Here is an 18,991-nt window from a genome sequence, read left to right as displayed (position 1 = left end):
TATATTCAAAGAGAAATCTTTAAGTTTACTTTTATCTCATGGCAGCCATGTAATCATTTGAAATGTCTTCTCTGGTATCAAAGAGAAACTAATACTTCAGTAGAAACAGGAAAGTGTGAGCAACATTATTCTTGAGAGTACTAACAAAGATTTTGACCATAAATATAAATAATTAAGAGGTAATCTGTAATCACTGATTGAAAGTATATTTGCACACTTTCCAGGATTTTCTTGTCTGAAGTGAAGCCTTTAGTTCCCTTTTTCAGTGTTATTTGGCATTTTTTCAGGCTTTCTTCTTAAAAATAATACTTTCTATTCAAATATTTGCATTTGTATAAAGAAATTCTTCTTCATGGCTAATTACATGGGAAAAATTAAAAATATTTAGGTTCATAGGCTTAAAGCCAAGGACTAGTGAGTACTTTAAAATGCCATCGTGATAATTAACATTATTTATTGAGGCATATGTGATGCAGCTTACCAGGTCATCTAATATGTCAGGGAAATACAGAAAATGTATTACCCTTTTTATTGTAAATTGTAGAAACACGGATGAAATAAAAATAGGCTGTATTAATTTATATAACTGGGAAGTTTCTATGACTAATTTTACATATCGTTAGATCTAAAATCTCAAAGGTCACCATGTCAGTCTGTCTTTGTCTTTCTTTATCTGTCTTTCTGTGCATCTCTTTACTCACCTTTTCATCACCACTCCTGGCAACCCACTACCACTTTCACCTATGATGGGCAAGCAGGGAATGGAGGCAGAAGACTGTTTTAGCCCATTTCTTCTTTTATGTAGAGCATAACATTCCCTGATAGCTGAAGCTTGGAGCCCAAATAGTGCACTTACATATAGAATGATCTGTTCCTTTTTGGTATTATCAGGAGCCCACATCTTACAGAGATAGGGGAAGAGTCCTTTTTAATACTATTTTCTTTTAGGACACATGCTCAAGCAGTGATAGGTGCTATTTAATAGTATAGCTGAATTCTAGCTTCTGGGAGTGGACTAAAAACTAGATTTCAGCTATAAAGCAACAGACAAGGTCCCCCCACCCCAGCCCCCGGTGAGTTGATGCGTTACTTTTTTAGGGCTTCTTGATACATAAGGTAACCATACTTCCCTCTTTGCTCTGGCTCACCCCTGTTTTCCTGGCAGAATTATCAATAGTGTCACTTTCATTCTTAGTTGTTATTAATTTTGATGATAAATTCTATGTAACCCTAGTTATTATTTTCATGCAGCATGTGAGGCATGTTTTATTTCTGTTTTTCCTGTCTAGGGAAACCAAGAATACCAACTCATTTTGCCTTGTCTGTGATGAGAACTGAAAAACATACAGAGTAATGAATTATTACAGTTGCATTAGAAATTCAGTAGCCAGGGTGGATCTTTCACGGAGGCTTAAAGGAGCTTCCTGGGGATGTGACCAGCATCTCTTGACAGTGGGGCCAACCAGTTTCTTGGGTTTAGCAGCCATTAGCTAGGGTGATCCTGATCTGGTGATTTATAAAGCCATGTGCAAGATTGAAGCACTTCAATGTATTGTAAGCTTTCTATTTTCAGTATTTTTCCTAATTTCAGCAAGTAGTGCTTTGTAGAATGTTGTTTGAGACTAGCACATTAGGCTGGACCATGACAGGTCCAGGTTACCAAAGAGCACAGTAAACACACAGATGTGTGAATCCATGAGTATTAGATACAGAATGATCTGTAAGGTTTCCAGGGTGTGGAGATGTTGGCTGGGAAAGAGAATACTAGTCCAAATCTGAGAAGTCAAATAGAATGGCCAAGAATTTAAATGGTTTATCAAGTTGAAGGATAAAGCAAGGTTTGGTATCAGATGGTTAGGCATTAGTCTTTTGGTTTTTAACAAAATATTTTAAATTTAGTTTTTATGTATAAATTTGACTTTGCAATATGGTATTAGCATCTTGGTTTGAGTTTAGAAGGAATAAAGCTTATTTAATTATTAGTGAAGTTTTATCAAAATTATATTTGTCAGAGTTTCTCATCTACCCATGTTTCACAGGCTTGACACAACTCTCATAGACTTTACTGACATGAAGTGCCAACGAGGGGATCTAAGCTTCATTTTCAATGGGGATGCAGCACCCTCTGAATCTTTTGTAGTATTAGACAATGAACAAAAAGTTTATCAGCGAATACATCATGAGGTAAGCATGTTGTCTTATCAATATTCCTTTAAATTGTTAAAAAAAAAAAATCTAGGTTTTTAGCCAAACCTCAGTATAATTTGCTTAAAAGCTTAAGGTATAATTGAGATGGTTTGCTCCTAAAGCTATAGTTTCCTGACCACTAGCTTTCTTTTCTTTTTTCTTTCTTTTTTTTTTGAGACTGGAGTCTCGCTCTGTCACCCAGGCTGGAATGCAGTGGCATGATCTAGGCTCACTGCAACCTCTGCCTCCTGGGTTCAAGCAATTCTCCTGCCTCAGCCTCCAGGGTAGCTGAGACTATAGGCGCCCGCCACCAAGCCCAGCTAATTTTTGTATTTTTAGTAGAGGCTTTGTTTCACCTTGTTGGCTAGGTTGGTCTCAAACTCCTGACCTCAAATGATCCACCCACCTTGGCCTCCCAAAGAACTGGGATTACAGGCGTGAGCCACTGCTCCTGGCCTATTTTCATTTTTTTTTTCTATCCTCTGGTCTCCATCTTGACCAGTCCATTGAGTCTGCTCAGAATTCAACTGATTATCTCCTAGATCAATGAACTCCAGCTTCTCTTCATTCTCATTTATAGTTTTCATTTGTTGAACCTGTGCTGGACCTTTACCATGTATTATCTTTTTATCTTACCTTCTTTTAATGTTGTTGACAATCTTTATTTTATTTCCTTAATACAAATACTTCTTTTGGCTCTGTCTGCAGTCTTACTTTTCCTAACTCTTTGGCTGCCTTTCCTTTCTGTGTCCTTTCCCTCTTCAAGTACAACATGATTTTCCTTCTCTCATGCCATATCTTTGTGTTGAAAAACCATTGATAGGCCCTTGATATGGTTCTCATTTTTACAAACTGCCAGAATAATCCCTTCCATTCCCACAGTCCTATAGGTTGATGATTTACAAATACATGTTTGTGTCCCAGACAGTTCTGAGTAGAGGCTTATGTGTTTAAATGCCTAGTGGATATCATGTGTGTCTCCCAGGTACCTCAAAATTCACCTTATTTAAAACTAACCTTACTACTTTTCCTCAAAACCTGCTCTTTTTCCTGTTTTTCCTCTTTTGATGAATGATGTCATTCTCTTTTCAGTCAGAAACCTTGGAGTTATTTCTGGTATCTTTTCTTGTACTGTATGTTTTCTCATCAGAGTACATATCTGGTCATTTATTTCTCCTTAATGTCTCATAATTATTCCTCTTTTATTCACACTGTCACTACTGTAATTTAAATATTCATTATTTCTCAACTGGACCATTGGAAAGTCTTATAAATGATCTTCCTGGCTCCCTTCTTGTCTGCTTCTAAATTATCCCACATGTTGGAGATACACTGAACTTTAGAAACACATTTGTGAAACCTTACTTACTTAAAGATACTTAAAAAGTTCCCCATTACCTAGAGTGAAATCTAATCTCCTTAGCATGGCATGTTTCCTTTTGTCACTTTAGTTTTGCTCACCTTTCTAGCCTTTTTCTTACCTTGCTATTTCAGATACCATCATACTGCGCTCTTGGCAGTTTGTCAGATGTGCCAGGCTATTTGGGCCTTTATTCCTTTTTTCATATTCTTTCCACTTCCTGGAATGCTTTTCTTTTTGCACCCTCACACCTGTCGGGCATGCACTTGGTGTTACTTTCTCTGCCGCCAAATGACTTTTGTTGTCCTTATGCTCCTATTAAATTTGGAACCATAAAACTTCTAATGTTACATTTACTGACATAGCTTTTTACCATTCTGTTAGTCTAAGCTCCTCAAGGGCATGGGGTTCTTTTTGTTGTATTCCCTGGTATCTAATACAGCATCAGTACATTCTACGCAATAGGTTGGTAAACTCTTTCTGTGAAGGAAGAGATAATAAATATTTTTAGATATTAAAATATGTTCATGGGCCATATGGCCTCTGTCACAACTACTCAACTCTGCTGTTGTTAAAAGCAGCCACAGACAATATGTAAATAAATGAGTTTATTACCTTATGCTTTAATTCATAAAAAGAGGCAACTGATTATAGTTTGCTTACTCCTATATTAGACTCTCAGATATTTATTAGTTTGACCTCTTACTTATGAAATTACAACAGGATAGCCAACTAGGCAATAAGTGAATTGGAAATATGGTCTTGAAAGAGAAGCTAGAAGTTAAGGCTAATAGTGCATAAGTATTTGCGAATGTCATAGTATTACCAAAGAACTGGTATTAAGGCTACCAGTTTTAAGGTATTAAGGTATGTATGTATACATACATATATGTATTATGTATTTTATAATGCCTACAATACAGGAAAGATAGATTTTGAGCAGTATTCCTTTGAGCAGAGAATACTTGTTTTTTATCCTAATATGTATGTATAAGTAATAACTTCATTAAATGTTGAAGCAATGTAATTAATTAAAACAGCAGATTTTTTTGTGATATGGTTAAGAGATAGTCTCTGATTTATATAAGAATTCTGTTCCAAAAGTTTATTGAAAATAGGATGTTTGAAATGTAAGGCAAATTTGCTTATAGACAATGGGTTATATAGTGTTCAGTTTCCAAGCTAATATGTAAAATTCTAGTTGATTCATAATGTATTTGAAGTATAGTGTTTAATAGTTCTGTTTAACTACTGCAACCAAACTTTTTTTTAAAGAAAATTGTGTTCAGAATTAATTTGGGTTACCAGGAATACATTTTCACTCATTACGGCTTTAGCAGTAATACCAAGATTTTGCATTCTTTACTTGTAGGGGTAGAGGAAATGGTACTGTCCCAGGCCCAAGCTATTGCTATTGTTTTTTGTTGTTGTTTTGAGACGGAGTCTCTCTCTGTCTCCAGGCTGGAGTGCAGTGGCATGATTAATCTCGGCTTACTGCAACCTCCGCCTCCTGGGTTCACGGCATTCTCCTGCCTCAGCCTCCTGAGTAGCTGGGACTACAGGCGCATGCCACCATGACCGGCTAATTTTTTGTATTTTTAGTGAGATGGGGTTTCACCATGTTAGCCAGGATGGTCTCTATCTTCTGACTGTGAGCCGCCTGCCTCTGCCTCCCAAAGTGCTGGGATTATAGGCGTGAGCCACTGTGCCTGGCTGCCATGGGTATTGTTTTTAGAAATTCAGAAAGGGACTATATGTAGGTTAAAGTTAGACGGTGAAGAATAGGAAATGGGCCTCTTGGGAACCTAGGAATAAGGAGGTATGGAGAATGGCATCTCTAACTATTGTAAACCCTATTCTTCAGACGACTCCCTAGGTTTTGCCTTTTTTCTTCCTTATAACGTCTTAAATATTAGTTAGGATATCTCTCTTGGCCTATTATGGAATAGAATCTCATCTTATACCTGCTCACTTACTTTTCTATACTTGATCATTTAGTCTTCTGTCCCTGAAGCAAGCACAAAACTTTCCTTTTTTCTCATATAAAAAATAATTATTGCTCAATTATTATATACCAGCACTAGGGAATATGTACAGGATAAAACCTGAAGCATGGCTACTCATTAAGTTTAGAAATCATGGTTGATATTTATGGATTCCTTTCCATTTTATAAGGAATATAGAAAAGATCCCTTCTTATTTATTTTCCTTCCTTCCCTCTCTGCTGCTTCCCTTCTTCTATCCTTCCCTTCTGTTCTCTCCTTCCTTTCTTTCTTCCGCTTAGAATTTACTGGGAAAGAAAGGCTGAAATGACAGTGGTGGATCTTTGCATTAAAAAGAACTAAAGTAAGATTCATCTGTGTTGAAAGAAAAATTTTCTTTATCTGGGCTTTTTTTCAGATCTGTCAACTTAATTCTTAAAGTAGTTTTTAAACATTGCTTTATGGACTATATAGTTTTATAATGGGTAATCTAGTACTGCTTCCATTACATATCTATAACAGGGTAAGAGTACTATATTTCATGTGTCCTGCTTTTGTAGATTCATAATTAGTCATAATGCTAACTTACAGAAGATATTAATATGTACAATTTAAACATCTAATTCTTTTTAGGGTAAGTAGCACTTCACATTATATAGAAACTGTCCTTTTTGTCTTTAAAAATTTGTAACATTATAATTGTTGATATTTTCATATGTAGCACTAAGAACTTTTGAAAAATCTAGATTTTTATATTTAACTTTTGTTCCGATCCCAGGAATCAGAGATGGAAACAGAAGAAGAGGTTGATATTTTAATGAGCAGTGATATTTACTCTGCAACTTTATCAACAAAATCAATTTCTTTCACGCGTGCCCAGACAGGATGGCTTTTTCGGGAAGATAAAACAGTATGTGCAAATCTAGATTTTTAAACTTTAAGCATTGTTCGGTATTTAATATTTCCAAAATAATGTGATGAAATGCAAGAAGTAGCTTACAACATTGTCTCCAAGTAGTTTTTTTTCTCTGTTCCTTGAATCCAGATAAGGAATTATAATGGATGGTTAGAGTCAGAATGTGTCCTTAGAGAATTCAGGAAAGAAAACTGAGCTCATTTGAATTCTGTGTCAGGAAGGACTCTTACTGCTAGCTGCCTTGTTATTATACAGGGAACAATGTTTTCACATGATTCCACACTTCTAGTGCTTTATTCCATAAGAAGACTACAAAAAGTGATAAACTTGACTATTTCTGTGAACCTGTTTTTCTCCCTACTTTAGACTTCTCATTTACTTAGTATTTGTTTCTTGTATTCTATACGTATGACTAAGATTAAATAACCTTACATTTCTGCAACACTGTAGAAATGTTAAATCAAATCTCAGTGGAAGTTTCCCCATTAGTATAAATTATTTCCATAATTCCCCATTGTATCTGTCAGCAAGAGGTTATATAAGACCATTCAAATATATATTCGAAAAATTTTGAGGCTAGGTGCGGTGGCTCATGCATGTAATCCCAGCATTTTGGGAGGCTGAGGCCGGCGGATCACTAGGTCAGGAGTTCGAGACCAGCCTGGCCAGCATGGTGAAAACCTGTGTCTACTAAAAATACAAAAATTACCCAGGTGTGGTGGTGCATACCTGTAATACGCAGAAGACTGAAGCAGGAGAATCGCTTGAACCTGGGAGGTGGAGATTGCAGTGAGCCAAGATGGCGCCCACTGCATTGCAGCCTGAGACAGAGTGAGACTCAGTCTCAAAAAATAAATAAATAAATAAATAAATAAATAAAAATTGAAGGAGCTGTATGAAGAAGCATTTTTATAAACTTTTAAATTTAGCAATAAGTAACTACATCAAGTCAGCGTCAAGATTGACTTCTATTAAAAATTATTATTATTTTTTTTTTTTTGAGATGGAGTCTCGCTGTCTCTCCCAGGCTGGAGTGCAGTGGCGTGATCTCGGCTCACTGCAAGCTCCGCCTCCCGGGTTCACGCCATTCTCCCGCCTCAGCCTCCCAAGTAGCTGAGACTACAGGCGCCTGCCACCACGCCCGGCTAGTTTTTTGTATTTTTAGTAGAGACGGGGTTTCACCATGTTAGCCAGGATAGTCTCGATCTCCTGACCTCGTGATCCACCCGCCTCGGCCTCCCAAAGTGCTGGGATTACAGGCTTGAGCCACCGCGCCCGGCTAAAAATTATTTTTATTATATACAGTGAAATGAATATATTCTCACTGGAGAAATAAAAAAAATAGCCTTATTAGGGTTCTCTGAGAAACAAAACCAATAGAGAGAAGGGGAGTGGGGAGAGGAGAGAGGAAGAAAAAAGAGTAAGGGGGAGAGGAGAAGAAGGAGGGAGAAATTGATTTATTTTGAGGAGTGGTTCATGAAATCGTAGGAGTTGGCAAATCTGAAATGGAGAGCAATCTAGCAGGCTGGAAATTTAGTAATGTGTGGATATTGTGCTCTTGAGTTGGAAATGTTCAGGCTTGGCCTCTTGGGTAACAGAGCAAGACCTGACTTTACAAAAAATGTAAAAATTAGATGGCTGAGGTGGCACAAGCCTATAGTCGCAGCTGCTTGGAAGGATGAAGTAAGACGATTACTCGAGCCCAGAAGGTTGAGTCCACAGTGAGTGATCACACCACTGCACTCTAGCCTGGGTGACAGAGCGGACCCCTGTCAAAAAAAAAAGAGAAAAAGAAATCTGCAGGCTGGAAACTCAAGCAGGGTTTCTGTGTTGCAGTTTTGAGGTAGAATTGCTTTTTTTTCCCTGGAAACCTAAGTTTTTGCTCTTAAGACCTTCAAACTGATTAGATTAGGCCCACCCACATTATGCAGGGTAATTAGCTCTACTTAAAGTCCATTGGTTGTTAATCACATCTAAAAAATACCTTCACGGCAACATCTAGACTGGTGTTTGACCAAACACCTGGCATCATAGCCTAGCCACGCTGACACATAAAATTATCATACAACTGTATACATAAAGCTAAAAAGCCCTCCTTGGCCACTGCCCACAGTCCCACATCCTCTTGTAGAACGTCACCAGTCTTTATATCCTCCAGACCTTTTTTATGCTCTCAATACATAAATATGAACTCATAATAGTAGATAGCCTTCTGTTGCTGATGCTTACTTTTTCATAAAGTGTCATATCGTATCTACTGTTTTGCAGCTAGCTTTTTTTCCTCATTCTTTAGTATGTCTTAGAAGTCTTCTCTTACCAGTACATGTAGTGCTAGTTCACTCTTTTTAGCAATTGTGTAGTATTCTATATGATGTATATAGTCTAACTTAACTTATTCAGTCTTGTTTTTGGACATTTAAATGAATAGAAACATATTTGTGTTCAGTTTTCTGCCATTATAAATGACATGTTTATCATCCTTTTACATGTTTTTGCCAATTATAAGTAGCAAGAAATTAAGTGGCTGGATAATGCGGAATACACTCTTAACATTTTGTTGATATGATAATTTACATTTACTAAGTGGTTTTTCATTATAAGGTTTCAAAAACTGATAATTACCGCCTGGTTATTTCCCAGCCACAGATAAATTCTGTTAGGAAATCTAAGCTCACTGATTTTCCTCTCTAAGCCTAATGGCATTATAGCATTCTCAGTTGTGAGGTCCTACATTGCAGTCCATTTGTTGGCTTTAAAGTCTTATTTGTTTGTACTTTGTTCTTCTGGGCAGCATTAGATGGATCACTTCAAGAGAAGATAAAAATTGAAACTGCTAATCATCTAGTCCTACTGCTAAGCAGCTCAAAGCTCTTGAAGCATCTAGGTGATCTTCTTAAATCTTTGACAGGTAAGGAGGGAGTCAGTAATGCCTAAGGTTCCCATTTTGTAGGTAGAAACAGGTACAGAATGCTTTGCTTTTTTTGCAAGTGGACCGGAACACAACTCTGAACATGTAGTTTTGGAGTGTCAGTAAACAGCAGCAGGGTGGAGACATGTGATTTGCATGCAGATAGAAATGGGAAGCTTGTTTTCAGTAAGTTATTTATCTTTTTTTTTTTTTTTTTTTTTTTTTTTTAAGTAAGGTATTTCAAACTGAATACCTGTGGGTCTGAAAAAGGTAAAAGTTAATGTTGAAGGTTTAAGAGGACTTTGTTGAAAGGAAGTAATGACTTTTCTTGATGTCCTTTACACCACTTGAGTTTCCCTAAAACACTTTAATTGTATTGGTGAGCAAGGGCACTCTTTTCTTTGTTGAAAACAAGCAGCTATAATTTGAAGTTTGGTGCCTGTTAGAGAATAGAGAATTTGAACAGGTCATTAATTCTGGTTGTACTAGAGATTCTTATGTGATGTGTACTATTTCTTTTTATTCCACTCTTTTTCTATCTATAAAATGGGAACAGTGTTATCCCTGACCCCTCCTTGTTACTTGTGATATTTGACTGCCAACTTAATAGTTTTGAGATAGCTTTGTGCTACTTGGGAGTAGGATCTAAAGAAATGCTATGTGGCAATTTTATTTAAAATCATTTGCAAATTAACTACCATACATTTTTGTGTGTTTTAAATTTCTCTTTACTGATTTGAAATGTATGCTTTGTATATGTTTTAACTTATTGAATAACTTAGATGTATATATTGTATAAACCTAGAAAATGCAAAATAATTTGATAATTTCAAGTACCAAAGGAATATTTATTTTTATCTACATGTTACATGTTTATGGAAAAATATATTACCTTGACACTTTTTTTAACCTAAAAATTTTACTTTTAAATATTTGGTTTTGTTTTAGGAAAGAGTAGGAAACTTTTTGGCAGACTTTTATCTGGTGAATGGACTTGTTTTAGAATCAAGGAAAAGAAGAGAACATCTCAGTGAAGAGGATATTCTTCGAAATAAGGCCATCATGGAGAGTTTGAGTAAAGGTGGAAACATAATGGAACAGAATTTTGAGGTACAATTTTTAATTCTCCTAATTTGTAGTTTTCTAGGAAGAGAGGGGATAGATTTCATTCTTGGTGGCATTCAGTAAGTATATAAATATACTCACAGCTTTTATTTACGATGTGTTACCTTTTTCTGTGAATCTTCATTTCGTTGATGTCATTATTATGAAGAAGATAAAAAAGAAAAAAATGGCCTTTGGGATTTTCTTGTGAATCTGTACTTTATCTTTGAGTCTTCATTAATAAGTAGATTAAAAGTTTAAAACCTAATGTTATTATTATTATTTTGAGACAGATTCTTGCTGTGTTGCCCAGGCTGGAGTGCAGTGACTCAGTCTCGGCTCACTGCAACCTCTGCCTCCTGGGTTCAAGTGATTCTCCTGCCTCATCCCCCCAGGTAGCTGGGATTACAGGCCCTGCCACCAGGCCTGGCTAATTTTTGTATTTTTAATAGAAATGGGGTTTTACCATGTTGGCCAGGCTGGTCTCAAACTCCTGACCTCAAGTGATCTGCCTGCCACGGCCTCCCAAAGTGCTAGCATTACAGATTGCGAGCCACTATGTCCAGTGTTATTTCTTTATTTATTTAGAGACGGAGTCTCCCTCTGTTGCCCAGGCTGGAGTGCAGTGGCGAGATCTTGACTCACTGCAGCCTCTGCCTCCTGGGTTCAAGCGATTCTCCTGCCTCAGCCTTCCGAGTAGCTGGGATTACAGTCGCTTAATTCTTTCTACTTTGCTAATCAAAATCCACTGCTTTGAAGGCCCAGCTAAAGATCTACCTACTTTATGGTGTCGTCTCTGACTTATACCTTCCTATATATTTTTTGTTTAGCATATGTTTACTGAAAGCCTGCTATATGCAAAGAAATGTGTGACAGTAAGGAAAGGGGAGGGGAAATTAGGAAATAAAAGATGTGTGAGACATGGTAACTGCTCCTTAAATCTTATTCCTCTGTGAAGTGAATTAGATGCATTCTTAAATTTATTTTTTATTTGTATAATTTTAGATTTCCAAAAAAATACTAGACTCATACAAAGAATTCTTGGACACTTTCATCAAGATTTCCCAGATGGGCCCGGGCATGGTGGCTCACACCTGTAATCCCAGCACTTTGGGAGGCCAAGTTGGGCGGGTCACCTGAGGCCAGGAGTTCAAGACCAGCCTGGCCAATGTGGTGAAACCCCGCCTCTAAAAAATTAATTGGGCATGGTGGTGCATGCCTATAATCCCAGCTACTCGGGAAGCTGAGGCAGGAGAATCGCTTGAACCTGGGAGGTGGAGGTTGTGGAGCCAAGATTATGCCATTGCGCTCCATCCTGGGCAATAAGAGCGAGACTCCGTCTCAAAAAAAAAAAAAAAAAAAGATTTCCCAGATGTTAACATTTTACTGCCATTTGTATAGCACTGGTTTTCAAACTGCGATATAGGGATCCTTTAGTAGATTATAAGAAATTAATTTAGTGGGCCATGACTACTTTTTTCCTTTCTCCCCCTCAGTTGTTGGCAATACTGAAAAAAATAGTATCTATATGAAAATGGTAGGCCAGGCACAGTGGCTCACACCTGGAATCCCAGCACTTTGGGAGGCCAAGGTGGGAGGATTGCTTGAGTCCAGGAGGTAGAAACCAGCCTGGGCAACAGAGCAAGACCCTGCCTCTACCAAAAAAAAAAAAAAAAAATTAAAAATCAGCTGTGTGCAGTGGCATGAGCCTGTAGTTCCAACTACTTGGGAGGCTGAGGCAGGACAATCACTTGAGCCCAGGAGACTGAAGCTGCAGTGAGCTATAATCATGCGACTGCCACTGCATTCCAGCCTGGGTGACACAGTGAGATCCTGTCACCAAAAAAAAAAAGAGAAAAATCAGAGCACATTATACATAATGAGAGTCATTACTACTACTTCATGAAGCAATAGTTTCAAGAGTGTGTGTGTGTTGTATAAACATGCATATGTGTGAGTGCCAGATTTTAAATAGTGAGTCACAGTTATGGAAAGGTTAAAAGGCTGCTACAAGGAGGCTTGAATTCCTGGAATGTTTAGTGCTTTCCCTATAGTATTGTCCTGGATTCTATGTTTTAGTGATGGTCAAACTTTCCAGAATAGTATGCCAGGTTTCAACTAATTCATGGTAGTACTATGTTTGTCAGTAAAACATGTTAATGCTTAGATCATGTATCGAGTGAATCAACCATAGTTTAGTTGAGTACATTATGTAAAATGTTTAAAATTGTGATCATGCCACTTTAGTGTGATCCTGTCCCCTTCCTGCCACATCTCATCTGTGCTCCTCATTTTTCTTCTGACTTTGGGAGAAAGCTTCACCAGACTTCATTTTCCAGGAGCCTGCTAGTGTTTACTGATCTCTCAGTCAGTAGGAAATACAGGCCAAAATGCACTCAGGAAATAGAAATGGAGATGAATTAATAGCGGGAATGCTGAGGTCAGTCTTTGACAGGGCTGCTATCTTCTCCCATTGTTGACCAGACAAAAGCCCATCTCTTTGGACTTATATTGTGATTTAAATTTTATTAGAGTTCTTTTGAAAAAAAGTGATTTTGTTGTGTTGGTCGTTATTGCTACTTTTTTAAAAATTTGGGCAACACAGGCCAGGTGCGGTAGCTCATGCCTGTAATCCCAGCACTTTGGGAGGCCAAGGGAGGCCAAGGTGGGCGGATCATGAGGTCAGGAGATCGAGACCATTCTGGCTAACACGGTGAAAACCCGTCTCTACTAAAAATACAAAAAAAAAAAAAAAAAAAAAAAGAATTAGCCGGACGTGGTGGTGGGTGCCGGTAATCCTAGCTACTCAGAAGGCTGAAGCAGGAGAATGGCGTGAACCTGGGAGGCAGAGCTTGCAGTGAGCCGAGATCGTGCCACTACACTCCAGCCTGGGTGACAGAGCAAGACTCTGTCTCAAAATAAATAAATAAATAAATAAGTAAATAAATAAATAAAATTTGGGCAACAAACTAATTTGGGATAAGTATATGGAAATAAGACTTTATAGAATGCCGTTTCATGGACTATTTGCCAGTTGCCTCTTTTGGTCTGATTTATGTACATTTAAATTTACGATAGACAACTTGATTTTCTTAAGGGCAGAGATTGTAACCGGATGTACTTGAATAGTTAAAGAGGTCTTTAAGTAGCATTTTAAGCAGCTGTAGTTTTGCAAGGTGAAATTAAAACATAGTTTAATGCCAGATAACTACATAGTGGAACAAATTAATATTAATTACATTAAATAATTAAGCTTTCAACTTCTAATCAGAAATTTAAGGAAACACTTCCCATATGAACCATAGGATTTTGAACTTTATAGTTGATGAATATTTAAATTCAATTTGTCAGTTTCTACAAAAGATAAAAAATCTGGTGGGATTTTGATTGGGATAATAATGTTGAATCGGTAGGTAAATCAATTTTGACATAAAAGCCTGTTTGGATTTTTTTTAATTAAGCTTTTTATTTTGAAATAATTATAAATTCACATACAGTTGTATGAAATAATACAGGGATTCCACGTATGCCTCACCCAGTTTCCCCCAATGGTAACATCTTACCAAAGTGTAGAACAATATCAGGGCGAGGATATTGGCATTTGTAGTCAAGACACAGAAGATGTCTACCACCATACGATCCCTCATGTTCCTCTTTTTTAGGCACATTTGCTGCCCCCTTAGCCTCTCTCTGTCCCTTATGCCTGGCAACCACTAATGTGTTCTTCCATTTCTTTAGTGTTGCTGTTTCAAGGATATTCTGTAAATGGAATCATATAGTTAGCCTTTTGAAATTGGCTTTATAGTTAGCCTTAGCCTTTTGAAATTGGCTTTTTTTTTTCACTTAGCATAATTCACTGGTGATTTATCTAAGTTGTATGTGTCAATAGTTTGTTCTTTTTTTTGTTGAGCAGTATTTCATGGTATCAGTGTACCACAGTTTGTTTAACCATTCACATGTTGAAGAACATCTGGGTTGTTTTGGGCCATAATGAATTAAGCTGCAAAAAACATTCACACATAGGTTTTTGTATGAATCTAATATAAGTCTTCATTTTTCTGGGATAAATGCCCAAGAGTGCAGCTGCTGTGTCATATTGTAGTTAGCTGAATGTTCAGTTTTATAAGAGACTGCCAAAGTGTTTTTCATTTCTTACATTCCCATCAGCAGTGTATGAATGCTCCAGTTTTTGTACATCCTTGCAAGCTTTTGGTATTGTCATTATTTTCTATGTTACTCATTCTGATAGTGTTTAATGTGATCTCATTTTGATTTAATTGCATTGTCCTAATGGCTAATGATATTGAATGGTCATCTCTTCATGTGCTTATTTGCTATCTGTATATTCTCTTCTGTAGCATGTCTCTTCATGCCTTTTGCTCTTTTCCTAATTGGATTTTCTTTTTTTCATTATTGTTGAGTTTTCAAAGTTGTTGTTGCTTTTGAGACAGGATCTTACTGTTTTGGTCAGACTGGGGTGCAGTGGCACAATCTTGGTTCACTGCAGCCTTGACCACCTCAACTCAAACAATTCTCCCAACTCAGTCTCCTAAGTAGCTGAGATTACAGGCATGCATCACCATGCCCAGTTAACTTTTTATTTTTATTATTATTATTTTTTTTGTAGAGACAAGGTCTTACCATGTTGCCCAGACTGGTCTCAAACTCCTGGGCGACTACCTCAGCTTCCCAAAGTGCTGGGATTATAGGTATGAGCCGTTATGCCTGGCCCAAAGTTCTTTATATTTTCCAGATGTTAATTCTTCATCAGATAGATGTTTTGCAAATATTTCCTCTCACTCTGTAGCTTGTCTTTTCATCTTCTCAAAGTGGGCTTTCATTGAAAAAAAGTTTATCATTTTGATGACATCTAATTCATCAGTTTTTATCTTGTGTCACATGCCAAATCTGAGAAGTTTTTGCCTAGATCCAGGTGTCTAAGATTTTCTCCTGTGTTTTTTTCTAAAAGTTTTATATCTTTATATTTTACATTTAAGGAAATTACCAGTTTGAGTTAATTTTGTGGAAAGTATGAGGTTTAGGTGAAAGTTTTATTTATTTTTTTTGCCTTGGATGCCCAGTTGCTCCAGCATCATTTTTTGAGAAGTCTATTCCTCCTCCATTGTATTGCCCACTGAGGTTTGTATAGGGATGCTGTTGAATCTATAGATCAATTTGGGGAGACTTGATATCTTAACAATATTGAATATTCTGTTTGATGAACATGGTGTATCTCTTTACTTATTTAGGTTCTCTATAATTTCTCTCAGAAGTGTTCAGTGTATAAATATTACCATATTTTATTAAATTTATCTTGTAAATTTTTAATATTTTTGAGGTTATCCTAAAAGATTGTCTTTAAATTTCATTTCCCAGTTTGTTTTTTATATATAAAAATAAATGTGATTTTTATATTTCTACATTTATATATTCTATAGTCTTTTTATTTTATTTTATTTTATTTTATTTTTATTTTTTGTTTTCTTGGAGACAGAGTCTCGTTCTGTCTCCCAGGCTAGAGTGCAGTGGTACAATCTCAGCTCACTGCAACTCTGCCTGCCATGTTCAAGCAATTCTCCTGCCTCAGCCTCCGGAGTAGCTGAGATTATAGGCACCCACCACCACACCCGGCTAGTTTTTGTATTTTTAGTAGAGACGGGGTTTCGCCATGTTGACCAGGCTGGTCTAGAACTCCTGACCTTGGGTGATCCACCTGCCTCGACAACCCAAAGTGCTGGGATTACAGGCGTGAGCCACTGTGCCTGGCATATTCTATACTCTTTTGTATATTACTTAGGAGTTTCTACAAATGCTCATGTCATCAAATAATAATGATAGTTTTACTTTTCTCTTGCCTGTTCTTACTTCTTTTATTTGTTTTTCTTACATCACTGCACTGGGAAGTAACACCAGTATAATAGTGAATAAAACTGTTATGAGCAGGTGCACATGGCTTTTTCTTGATCTTAGAAGGGACTTTTTTATACTAACATTAATTTTTAAAAAAATTACTCTATTATTTTTCCACCTGACTTAAGTCATTTAATGATTACTAGGAACCAAGATTTTGTTTTTGTTTGTCAGCATAGTAATCCTTTTAATATTATATTTTAAATATTTTTAGAATAAAGAAAATGTGCCTTGTTATATGTTGTTTGGACTTTTGATAAGGAGGAATCGAAGAATTGCATTTGAGAATATTTTCAGAGTTCAATTATAAATCTTTTTAGAAGAAATTTAAAGAAAATATTAATAGTAATTCTATCAGATATTCATCAATATGTATAATTTGATTTGGTTTAATTAGGTAAGGTATAGGATGCAAGAACAACAAAATAGAATTGATAGGTCTAATTATAGAAGGATACCGGTAGCTGTATGTTGTTTTTTCTCTTAGACACAGGCACAGAATTGAGCACCTGGAAAGCAGCATGGAGCTGTTAGCAGTTTATATATATGTAATAGTGGACATGAAAGAGGAAAAGAAATATTTGTATGCATTTTGTTTATAATTTTAGGAGTACAGTTCTTTTAAGCCTACATAATAAGCTTTTTAAGAACGGTATATATAAGTTTAACTTGGCTGGCACGGCTGGTGGCAGGCGGATCACTTGAGGTGAGGAGTTCGAGACCAGCCTAGCCAACATGGTGAAACCCCGTCTGTATGGAAAATACAAAAATTAGCTGGGCGTGGTGGTACACTGTAATCCCAGCTACTCTGGAGGCTGAGGCAGAATTGCTTGAGCGTGGGAGGTGGAGGTTGCAGTGAGCCGAGATCACTCCACTCTACTCCAGCCTGGGTAACAGAGCGAGACTGTCTCAAAAAAAAAGAAAACAGTGTTCAACTCTATTATTTAATGTGAGGTTAAACAATAGGGGGTCAAAGAGGAGAGATCTGTCAAATAAATTCAAGAGACATTCCCATTTTAATGGTGAACTAGATTTAAAAATTTAAAGTTTTAAAAGATAGTATAGCTGGGTGTGATGGCTTACACCTATAATCCCAGCACTTCGTGAGGCTGAGGTGACCGGATCATTTGAGGTCAGGAATTTAAGACCAGCCCGGCAAACATGGTGAAACCCCATGTCAACTAAATATACAAATAAAATTAGCGGGTATGGTGGTACACGCCTGTAATCCTAGCTACTCAGGAGGCTGAGGCAGGAGAATTGCTTGAACCCAGGGGGCAGAGGTTGCAGTTAGCCGACATCATGCCACTGCACTCCAGCCTGGGCAACAGAGTGAGACTCCATTTCAAAAAAAGAAAAAAAAAAAGACATTATAAATCAATATTCAAAATTGATGCTTTCAAGATCACAGCTGACAATGTAAGAACAAATCAAGTGTAGAAATAGACATGCTATATGCTATATTAATTTTCAAGTCGTGAATTGTAGATTAGTAACTCAGATGTATTTAATTAATAACAGTTGTGTGGAAAGCATTACATTTTATCAGAGAGTAATGAAGGATTCTCCAGTGGCCCACCTAATCTGAGTTGAGTGCCATAAACTCAATTTCAGCTTCTGCAGGTTAAAAACTAAATTTATTGGATGTCTTTCATAGCTGGCTGAAAAAAGAAAACAACAAAAACTGAATTCATATACACCTCAACAGAGTTTTCTTGCTTATTGATATTGACTTAAAGCACTGGAGTTGTTAGCATGGGCCTTGTACCAAGTATTTTCCATATATTATCTGATTTAGTTATTGTAATGACCTAAAGAGGTGAGAGCCATTGCCCATTTTATAAAAAAGAAATTGAGATTTAAGTAAGTTAATTTGTCTGAGTTACGAAGATAGAGAAGCAGAGATGGGCTTTTATTTTAGGAACTTGACTGCAAGCCTGTTCTTGCTCTAAGTACTTTGCTTCTTAGTCTGTCTTTGTTATAGTTTCTTCTTTCTGTATATCCAGGTATTAACATGTCTTAGCAATTCTTTCAACATACTGAGAAAATGAAGTTGGGAAAGAGTGGGGAAACCTTAAGAAATAATCCTGGGAATATGTTATTGGTAAATGTAGTAAAAACTAGTAGAGCACATAATAGTAAAAAGTATATTTTTGATTTTGGAGAATTATTAAAAGTTTCAAAAATCTAGAAAATATATATGATTTCTTATTTTTTTCAAAAGACATGAACATTCTATATTTTAAAGCCATGTTTTAATAGAATTTCAGTTCTTAAAAATAAATGTCTACTCCTTTTTGGAATGAATTTATATACTTTATTTTAAATAAATAGCTTTTGGGTTTCTTCTTGTCCCCTACCCCCAGCCAAACATTTATTTCAATTTCTGCAAGAAATGGCTTATAGGTAATATTTAGAAGGAATTATTTGCCATTTGACTACTTTTACTGTACTTCTTCTGCCTTTTTTTCTCTTCTTTCCCAGATGTGGTTCTAGTATTTAATATATATTTTTGACAAAAATTTTGATAGCAAAATTTAAGTGCTCAGAAATTCTTAAATCATGGATACTTGCTCTTGTATTTTTAGCTCCTTCTTTTTTTTTTTTTTTTTTTTTTTTTTTTT

The 18,991-nt window shown here is 36.5% G+C and overlaps 1 protein-coding gene across 3 annotated transcripts in view; it reads left to right on the top strand.

Annotated features, from left to right (window-relative positions):
- Positions 1 to 18,991, top strand: part of ANKRD13C (ankyrin repeat domain 13C) — an 88,627-nt gene that overhangs the window by 50,219 nt on the left and 19,417 nt on the right. For all 3 annotated transcript variants that reach the window (XM_025360421.1, XM_025360429.1, XM_025360412.1), the window contains 3 exons: positions 2,040 to 2,184; positions 6,308 to 6,439; positions 10,302 to 10,463. In XM_025360421.1, coding sequence (XP_025216206.1) covers positions 2,040 to 2,184; positions 6,308 to 6,439; positions 10,302 to 10,463 — 439 coding nt within the window. The remainder of the gene's footprint in view (positions 1 to 2,039; positions 2,185 to 6,307; positions 6,440 to 10,301; positions 10,464 to 18,991) is intronic.

Source organism: Theropithecus gelada, chromosome 1 (genome assembly GCF_003255815.1).
Source record: "Theropithecus gelada isolate Dixy chromosome 1, Tgel_1.0, whole genome shotgun sequence".
NCBI lineage: Eukaryota > Metazoa > Chordata > Mammalia > Primates > Cercopithecidae > Theropithecus > Theropithecus gelada.
This window is presented reverse-complemented; position numbering and strand designations above follow the sequence as displayed.